The 8,973-nt window shown below is 49.2% G+C and overlaps 2 protein-coding genes across 8 annotated transcripts; one reads left to right on the forward strand and one right to left on the reverse strand.

Moving 5' to 3' along the window:
- Positions 1-139: 139 nt before the first annotated feature.
- Apex1 (apurinic/apyrimidinic endodeoxyribonuclease 1) lies at positions 140-3,847 on the forward strand. 6 transcript variants are annotated; one of them, XM_070024685.1, is made up of 5 exons: positions 140-226; positions 832-957; positions 1,777-1,964; positions 2,512-2,704; positions 3,113-3,847. In XM_070024685.1, exons 2-5 carry the CDS (start codon positions 900-902, stop codon positions 3,628-3,630), a joined length of 957 nt encoding a protein of 318 aa, XP_069880786.1. In that variant the 5' UTR covers positions 140-226; positions 832-899; the 3' UTR covers positions 3,631-3,847. The 6 variants fall into 6 exon arrangements, with proteins under 6 accessions (XP_069880786.1, XP_069880752.1, XP_069880779.1 ...); XM_070024651.1 differs by having other exon boundaries at positions 857-957; XM_070024678.1 differs by lacking the exon at positions 140-226 and adding an exon at positions 478-522.
- Positions 3,843-8,044, reverse strand: Pip4p1 (phosphatidylinositol-4,5-bisphosphate 4-phosphatase 1). Of its 2 annotated transcripts, none has more exons than XM_070024727.1 (7): positions 7,777-8,044; positions 7,265-7,455; positions 6,737-6,843; positions 5,909-6,014; positions 5,693-5,745; positions 5,519-5,609; positions 3,843-4,755 (listed from the first exon to the last, which is right to left on the reverse strand). In XM_070024727.1, exons 1-7 carry the CDS (start codon positions 7,937-7,939, stop codon positions 4,615-4,617), a joined length of 852 nt encoding a protein of 283 aa, XP_069880828.1. In that variant the 5' UTR covers positions 7,940-8,044; the 3' UTR covers positions 3,843-4,614. The 2 variants fall into 2 exon arrangements, with proteins under 2 accessions (XP_069880828.1, XP_069880836.1); XM_070024735.1 differs by having other exon boundaries at positions 7,798-8,043.
- Positions 8,045-8,973: the final 929 nt, after the last annotated feature.

The raw sequence follows: 8,973 nt of genomic DNA on the forward strand, positions 1-8,973 counted from the left end.
TGGCGCAGCTTCAGTGGAGCGCCGTCCAGGCCCTCCCTACAGATTGCTTGGCCAAAGGCCAGGCCTCGGCGGAAGACGACGAGCCTGCTGAGTACCGCACAGCAAGCGCACACCAACCGCCCAGAAATCCTGCGGGTGCAACGCCGGCGCCACCGGAAACGCGGCCTCAAGGCCCCAAGGAGCTGTCTTCGTAAATGCCAGGGACACCGACTAGGCTCCTTTTAAGGTCAGTCCTATTCTCTTCTCTGTTTTCATCTGGCCTAGCCAAGCCACGTCCTCCGCGTTCTTTCCCCTGGCACCTCGTACGGGTCTTGAGTGAGGTTGACAAAATGAGTTGTGAATCAGGCTCAAAGACAAACACCCGGGAGCGACGCATTGGGGCCTTCCGCGGCCTGCAAGCTTGGGAGGGAGGGCTTTATCCGTCACGTGGTTCCGGACAAGCCAATCATCACATCCCTCGACCTCGTGACCCTGCCAGTCACCCACGTGGATGCGCGGTGTGTTCCATTCTTTGTGCTCGCGGTAAGAGGCAACCTGGCGGCGGAGTAGGTCAGGTTTCGCCTTGCTATTCTGTAACAGCGCCTAATTGGGGGTTGTGACCTGCAAGCTTGAGGCGGTACTGTAATCAAGGACCTGGCAGGAAAGAAATATTACCAGGAGGGTGCAAGCACTCCGAAATAATCTAAAATGGGTGAGGGGCTGGAGGGTTTCAGATACCGAGGATGTAGAATTGCAGATAGCGTTGGAAAGGGGGACGCTGGTTCGGGGACACCCGGCTGAGGAGCCTTCACGCCACCATTATTTGATATCACGATTTCTTTGCGTCTGTAGGCAACACCGTAAAAATATTCCTTAGGTGGACGACGAGGTACTGTTGCCGAAGGACATTCGTTACAGCGATGCCAAAACGTGGGAAAAAGGGAGCGGTAGTAGAAGACGGGGAAGAGCCCAAGACAGGTAGGAGAAAGGAATGAGCCTGTCCCTGTAAGCTGCCTTGTGTTTTTTTCTTGTGTGTTGGTCCTGGGGCTTGAACTCAGCCAGGGCGCTGTCCCTCAGCTCTTCAGCTCAAGGCTAGCGCTCTACCACTTGAGCCACAGCGCCACTTACGGCCTTTTCTGTTTATGTGGTGCTGAGGAATCGAACCCAGGGCCTCATGCATGCAAGGCAAGCACTCTACCACTGAGCTGAGCCACCTTCCCAGGCCCATGCATTGTGTTTCTTAACAAGCCCAGCATGATGGCAAATTGGGACCGACAAAAGAGTTTGACAGATTTTTGTTGTTGTTGGTCATGGGGCTTGAACTCTGGGCCTGAGCACTGTTCCTCAGGTCTTCAGCTCAAGGCTAGCGTTCTACCACTTGAACCACAATGCCACTTCCGGCTTTTTCTGCTTATGTGGTGTTGAGGAATCGAACCCAGGGCCTCGTGCTTGAGGCCCTTGCAAGGCAAGTACTCTACCACTGAACCACCTTCCCAGCTAAGTTTGACAGATTTTTCGTGTGGGTGTGGGTGGGTGGGTCTACACTGTACACAGATGTTGAAAATCTCCAGCTCTTATTATTATGTCATTTTTTTTTTTTTTTTTTTTTGCCGGTCATGGGGCCTGATTGTTCCTCAGCTCTTCAGCTCAAGGCTAGTGCTCTACCACTGGAGCCACAGCACCACTTCCGGCTTTTTCTGTTTATGTGGTGCTGAGGAATCGAACCCAGGGCCTCATGCTTACAGGGCATGCACCCTACCCCTGAGCTACCTTCCCAGCCCCTGTCTTATTTTATAGAGCCAGAGGCTAAGAAGATTAAAGTGGGAACAAAGAAAAATGAAAAAGAAGCAGCAGGTGAAGGTCCAGTCCTATATGAGGACCCTCCAGATCAGAAAACTTCACCCAGTGGCAAGGCTGCCACACTCAAGATCTGCTCCTGGAATGTGGATGGGCTTCGCGCCTGGATTAAGAAGAAAGGTTTAGATGTGAGTGAAGTAAAAGGAGGGGAAAACAGTGCTTAATAGAAGGATTTGGAAGATTAATCCATCTGTAGTTTTCTTGTGCAAGATGTATAAGGGAGACTTCAGCTCTTCCCTAAGTGGCCATTCCTGCATTTTCACCACTGTTTTTGTTTCCTGTTCTTTCCTCCTCTCCAGAATGTATCAAAACTTCACTGTACTTCCATTTTATCTCCACAATGTCCTCTGTCAATTACTTTAAAATCTTAGCTCACTGCCCACTGCTTCTAACTACTTAGAACTGCATGTTAAACTTTGTTTTTACAGTTTTGGAGTTGAATACTTAACCAAGTGCCCTATTACTTGAGCTACATCCCCAAGTTGCCCTGTTTAAGCTGGCCTCCCTAAGTAACTGGCATGCACCAGTTTGTGTGGTCTTAATTTATAATTCTTTAAGTGCTTTATTGTGACTGTTTAATTCCTTATGCACAGAGACTGAATTATTTGCATGTAGCTTCTATCTAACATCAATTGGTCCATATATACTAGTTTTTCCACTTTTCTTTTTACTCAGTGGGTGAAGGAAGAAGCTCCAGATATCCTGTGCCTCCAAGAGACTAAATGTTCAGAGAACAAACTACCAGGTGAACTTCAAGAACTGTCTGGACTCTCGCATCAGTACTGGTCAGCTCCCTCAGACAAGGAAGGATACAGTGGTGTGGGTCTGCTTTCCCGCCAGTGCCCACTCAAAGTCTCTTATGGCATTGGTAAGGTCCTATTGATTGCTAATTGCTAGCTCTTCTCAAGTGATTAGTATCCAAGCTTTGCCTGCTTTATTCTTTTGTTCTCTTTCCTTATGCTTGTTTTGTGTGTGCGCATGCACATGCATGTGTGTACATGTGTACATGTGTACTGTAGCTTGAACTCAGGACCTGGGCACTGTCTCTTTAGCTTTTTCACTCAAGGTTGGTGGTCTTCTACCACTTCAGCCACACCTCCACTTTTTGCTGGTTAATTGGAGATAAGAATCTCATAGATGTTCCATTTTAAACTGGCCTCAAACCTCAATCCTCAGATATCAGGCTCTTGAGTAGCTTGGCTTCCAGTCATGAGCTGCTGGTGCCCAGATCCTTTGCTTGTTTTAATGCTGGCTCTTGTTTTGATCATTTCTGTAGGTGAGGAGGAACACGATCAAGAAGGCCGAGTGATTGTGGCTGAATTTGACACATTTGTACTTGTGACAGCCTATGTACCTAATGCAGGTCGGGGTCTAGTAAGACTGGAATACCGGCAGCGTTGGGATGAAGCCTTTCGCAAGTTTCTCAAGGGCTTGGCTTCTCACAAACCCCTTGTGCTATGTGGAGACCTCAATGTGGCTCATGAAGAAATAGACCTTCGTAACCCCAAGGGAAACAAAAAGAATGCTGGTTTTACTCCACAAGAGCGCCAAGGCTTTGGGGAGTTGTTGCAGGCGGTGCCCCTGGCTGATAGCTTTCGGCACCTCTATCCCAACACAGCCTACGCTTACACTTTTTGGACTTACATGATGAATGCTCGCTCCAAGAACGTTGGTTGGCGCCTTGATTACTTTTTGTTGTCCCACTCTCTTTTACCTGCATTGTGCGACAGCAAGATCCGTTCCAAGGCCCTTGGCAGTGACCACTGTCCCATTACCCTGTACCTAGCCCTGTGACACCATCCCAGAACCATTGAGCTGGGGAAACAGCCTTCCCTTACCCACAAATATTTCTTAACAGTTCTCTAGAGAAATTATACTGAGTTTTTTTTTTTTTCCTGTAAGAATGTCCCAAGCTTCTTGTTTTGTGGGTGCCCTCCCATATTTTTTTAAACACTGAGAAAAGCCACTAAGTTTGAGTAATCCATGTAAAAAATAAAAGGCCATAGTTTGAGCTTTGCTGTCTTTGTGTTTTATCCCTTTGTGGTTTACAGTATTCTTCCTTACACACACAAGTTAAGACTATGAAAGGTTACAGTCACAATCTTATTTATTTACAAGCACAGGATAAGTCCCTAACCTCCCCCCAAGATATAGCAACCCTACCCAGCCCAGTTAAATACTGCAACCGGGGATGGGATAAGGAAGGTTGGAAGGAGGAAATAAGGGAAATAGAGGATTAGGGGAGTGTACCCCCACATTAAATAGTTATATACATATCAGTTCCTGTGGTTCTGTACAGAGCAGCGGCTGACCCCACCCCTACAAGACGTGGAATGTGGGGAGAGAAAACGGGGTACTGAGGCCAGAGCCAGCCCCTGGTGAAGTGCAATAGCAGCAGCAAGGTCCTAATGGTGCACAAGAGGGAGGGGATCCCCCAGGGCTGCCCACCCTACCCTGCCCTGGAATGTGTAAGGGAGAGGAATGGCTCTCAGGAAGCACACAGGAAGAACTGTCTTTAGGACCCAAGTTCCAGGGCAATGTTCCGTTTACTTCACCCTAAACACACCAACCCTGGGAGGAAAACAGCCAGCAGCCATCTGATCTACCCCTCCAAACCTAAGCAGAGGCTTGGTTCATTCCTACCTCTCCCCAGAAAAAAGGAAGGCAACTGCTTGGCTTCCTTACAGAAGCCTTGGAAGCCTTTCACCCCAGCTCCCTTTGTAGTGTCACTGTCCCCACTAGGGAGGGGCCAGGCACAGTCTATGAATCACTGAGGGCTCAGAAGTTCTGGACAGGGTGGCTGACCTTCATACAGGCCCAATAGAGAGCCCGGCCCAAACATAAAACAGCCAACAGGATGACAAATGCCCAGGCTGCATAGATACCTCCATATTGCCGTGCATGCTCCCATGTTCCAAACTGATAGATAAGAAAGGAGAAAAAGAAATGTTAATTTTGATTTTGATGTTTCACTACTTCCTAGGAATCCTAGAAGTAGTAACTCAAATTTTCAGTCTGCTCCTCATCAGCCTTAAGGAACCTTTCAAAATGTCAGGATGTTCAGCTAGTTCCCTTCCCCCAGGCAGAAAAATACTCATAACCATTCCAGACTACCAGAATTTCATTCCTTCCCACTGAACCAGACTTCCTTGAAGAAACTCAAGCCACTTTCCTCTGACCTAATGTCTTCAAAATATGACTTTATTTTTAAATAAAAACTATCATTTTGATTTTTGTATGTGTGCTGGTACCAGGTCTTGAACTCAGGGCCTCATGCTCTTGCTTAGCTTTTTAACTTAAGGCTGGGGCTCAACCACTAATATTTTCAGATTTTTAAATGGAGTAAGAGTGTCATGGATTTGTCTGTCCTGACTCAGATCTTAGTCTCCTGATTAGCTAAGAGTTCAGATGGAACCAGCAGTATCCAGTATCATTTCAGTTTTTGACAATCTCATTAAGAACACCCTCCCAGTTTTTCGACCTTTTGGAAGGGAAAGTAGGGTTGAGACAGCATCTTTATATGTTCCCATGTTGGCCTCCAACTGGTGATTCTCACCTCAGCCTTTCAAGTGCTGGGACTGAAGGTGTGTGTCACCAGGCCTGGTTCTCTCACCATTTTTCAGGATACCAATTTCTCAAATTTTAGTTTATGATGAGGCTGATAAATGAAAAGGTTACTCACAGCAAGGCCAGTGGCAGTGACTGCCAAGAGTAAGCCAAGCAAAAAACAGCAGATACATCTCTTCCTCGGGTACCTTCGCCCAATAGATGACCTGTGGAGAGGCAAATTGACACTTGGAGCAGATTTTTCACTCCATGTATCATTCGATCATCAGTACACTCCTTGGTAACTTACACTTTCCTGCAGTGTGGGCATCGTGCTAAGGTTCGGTCAGTGAACTCTGTCCACTATAAAAAAAGAAAAAGAACCTCATTGTAGGAAGATAATCTTCAGTGAGAAACTTGGAATAGTGGACAGATGGGAAAGGTGTCCTTCCAGGACAGGGTTCAAGATGTCCCATTATCAGTATTCCTAGTTTACCACCCAGGGTAAATTCCAATTCCTCCTCACCAGAAAAGTGTTCTTGCAATGCCCACAGATGACCCTGACACCCATTGGCTGAGGTTCTGGACTGAGAGGTCCTGGATGCACAGGTCCCAAGTTGATGATTCTTTTGCTATATAGGAGAAAAATGCTATCTTTAAAAGGCTTTTTATTCTAAAAATATCTCCACACTGTCTTTCAAATCCTCCACTACCTACCTTCTATCCAATTCTTGGCTTTTCTGCTCATGGGAGACAATATGTACTTCTGTATATCTGTCCCCGTACCCCTCTTCCCCCTCTCCCTCCTACCATAGTGAATCTCTGAGAAAGAACACTACTGAAAGTCTCTAACTCACACTAAACCTCATGATAAATCTCATAGCCAGAGGCTCTAATCTAAAGAATACCATTTTATAGTAATGTTTCTATCAGCAATCAAGGAAGATAGTTGTAAGATACTATGCTACATAGTCCCCCCAGCCCCACCCCAACCCCATATCCTTTTTTGGGTGTGTGTCAGTACTAGGATGTAAACTCAGGGCCTAGGCATTATCCCTCAAAGAAAAGCTCTTCCTCAAAGAAAAGGTTTTCCTTCATTGAGCCATACCTCCACTTCTGGCTTTTTGCTGATTAACTGAAGATAAATGTCTCCCTGGCTTTTCTGGTTAGGTTAGTTTCAAACCTTGTTTCTCAGAACTCAGCTTCCTGAGTAGCCCAAACCACTGGCATCTAGCTGCCTTTTTTTCTTCTTGATAAATATCAAGCTCTCTCTTCTTTACATTCTCTATAAATCCTTTTTTCCCCCCCTTTCCAATTTTCACTACCTACTGTCTTCCCCACCTATGCCTCTTACCAGTAGGGACGTGGACAAGCAATCCGCTGGGAGGTCACTTTGCAGATAAGGAGACAGTTACAAGGACATCGGACATATTTTTTTCCTGGGGGTGCATTCTTGATTGGCTAGAAAATAATGAACACATCAGTAAACCAATCTCCAATCCTAATCCCTTCCATATCCCTCCAAAATAGACTTCCTTAAAAGAGATCATAGATATAAGGGGGGGGGGGAGAAAGGAGAGAGAAGGGAGGGAAAGGAGGGAAGGGAGGGAGAGGAGGAAGAGGGAGGGAGAGAGAGAGAGAGAGGGAGAGGGAGAGAATCATCTGAGATTTGAGGATTAGAAGTATACTTCAGTATTCAGAAGTGTGGAAGTGAGGGCCGATGACACTAGCACTGGCGAGTAGCTGGAGAGGAAATGGCTGGTTAAGACTCCTGGAACTGAAACTGGGTTTCAAGAAAAGCTCTTGGTCCAGGTCCAGAATTAAAAAGGATCAAAAAGAGGATCCAGGACACAGGGCTCATTTTGTAGTATATATAACTCACAGTGGCTTCGTTGCAGACACCACATTTGACTACATGCTGATGCATCTTGCCTTCCACGTTGATGAGAGACTGGCAGACACGGCAGGTGATCATGGGGGCATTCCCACTGTCCGGGCTGGTCAGGGGTGAATAGGGGGGTGGGTCCTCCCCAGGCAACACGGCTGGATGCCCCTCAGGGAACGGGGGAAATGCTGAAAGAAGAAGCAAATAAAAAGAAGGGCTAGATCACTTACAGACACTCCCTACAAATGCTTCCCGGGAGTACGAAATTCTAGGGTCTTCAGCCTTTCTGATCAAACTCGGTGAGCTCATCCTAATTGGTGTTTCCATTGGATTCCTCGCAACTCCCTTCCTTTCCGGCTCTGCTTGCGACTGTACACGGAAGGCAGGCTCAGGCGTGACAGGTGCAACAGTCTCTCACCTGGCTCTGGGCCCCGCCTCCGCCCTCGGCCCCGCCCCCTCCTCGCCTCTCCTAGTACTCCCGGGAGCACCTCAGACCCGCCCCGGCTTACCCTGGGGTGAGGCATGTTTACCGGCTCCGTACGGTGGTGCGGAGGGGGTCAGGCCTCCCCCAGGCCCAGCCCCACTCCCGCCGGGCCCTACTAAACCGTTGCCTCCGGCGCCACCATCGATGGGCTCGGACAGCAGCGGGGAACGCTCTCCATCTGCCGCCATGGCCGCCACCGCCGCCTCCAACGCGGGCCAGCGATCCGGCTCCTTTCGCCGCCGCCGCCGCCACCACCACCGCCGCCGCAGCCTCCGCCGCCTCTACCGGGTCCCCAGGGCGCTTGCGCGCCGCGCGCCGGGCGCTCACCCCGAGCCAGCGGCTTCCCCGCCCCGTTCTGTCCCGCGCACGTGATAGGCAGTCCTGCCCCCTCCCTGCTGTCATTTGTGGAGATAAACTAGTTCCCGGTTTGTAAAGGTAGCTCTCGTTTTCCATAGGGTCCCGTCGCGCTGACGTCACTCACACGTGACGTGCGCGGAGCGGCTGAGCTTGCAAAAACTGCACGTGACGGGAAGGTCTGTGAGCTATTGGAAGCGTGGTCCATCGCGCTACCTCCAGACCAGGAGGTGGGGCCGGCTGCCTCTGCTCACCAGTCACGTGCCTCCGGCAGTGCCCCGCATCCTCTGCGGCTCCGCGGCCCCGCGGCGCAGAGGCACCACTAACGGGCGGTTCTCTACATTAGAGCTGGCTCCCCATTGGATGATGGCCTCTTTCCCTGGGCCCGCGATCCTTGCGGTGCGGCTTTATTGGCCCATATTTAGCGCCAGAGGATACGAGGTGTGGCTTAAACCTTTTCGGATGGGAGGTGGTGAAGGACCTGGCGGAAGCTTAGGGTGCTGTCAGCCGCGGGCTGACTACCGCCTGTCTGAGCAACTGTGGACAATGTCAGTGACTGTCAACTGGAAGAAATAAGATTAAGAATCCAAATTGTGCGGGCGCCGGTGCTCACACCTGTCATCCTAGCTACACAGGAGGCTGAGATCTGAGGACCGGGGTTCAAAGCCAGCCCGGGCAGGAAAGTCTGTGAGACTTTTATCTCCAATTAATCACCAGAAAACTGGAAGTGGCGCTGTGGCTCAAGTGGTAGAGCGCTAGACTTAGCTGAAGAGCTGAGGGACAGCGCACAGGCCCAGAGTTCAAACCCCATGACCGACCAGAAAAAAACAATCTGAAGTGAATTTGTCAAGTGTGGTGGTGCAAAGAA

This window comes from Dipodomys merriami, unplaced genomic scaffold, assembly GCF_024711535.1.
Source record: "Dipodomys merriami isolate MVZ:Mamm:240054 unplaced genomic scaffold, mDipMer1.0.p SCAF_1, whole genome shotgun sequence".
Taxonomy (NCBI): Eukaryota; Metazoa; Chordata; class Mammalia; order Rodentia; family Heteromyidae; genus Dipodomys; species Dipodomys merriami.

Bases quoted from the DNA above. Each gene is read 5' to 3' on its own strand.
- Apex1 (XM_070024651.1), top strand. From the start codon at position 195: ATGCCAGGGACACCGACTAGGCTCCTTTTAAG. The intron at 958-1,776 runs GTAGGAGAAAGG...CTTATTTTATAG, and splicing joins CGGGGAAGAGCCCAAGACAG to AGCCAGAGGCTAAGAAGATT. The intron at 1,965-2,511 runs GTGAGTGAAGTA...CTTTTTACTCAG, and splicing joins TTAAGAAGAAAGGTTTAGAT to TGGGTGAAGGAAGAAGCTCC.
- Pip4p1 (XM_070024727.1), bottom strand. From the start codon at position 7,939: ATGGCGGCAGATGGAGAGCGTTCCCCGCTGCTGTCCGAGCCCATCGAT. The intron at 6,844-7,264 runs GTGAGTTATATA...ATTATTTTCTAG, and splicing joins GTGTCTGCAACGAAGCCACT to CCAATCAAGAATGCACCCCC. The intron at 4,756-5,518 runs GTGAGTAACCTT...CTTATCTATCAG, and splicing joins TCACTGCCACTGGCCTTGCT to TTTGGAACATGGGAGCATGC.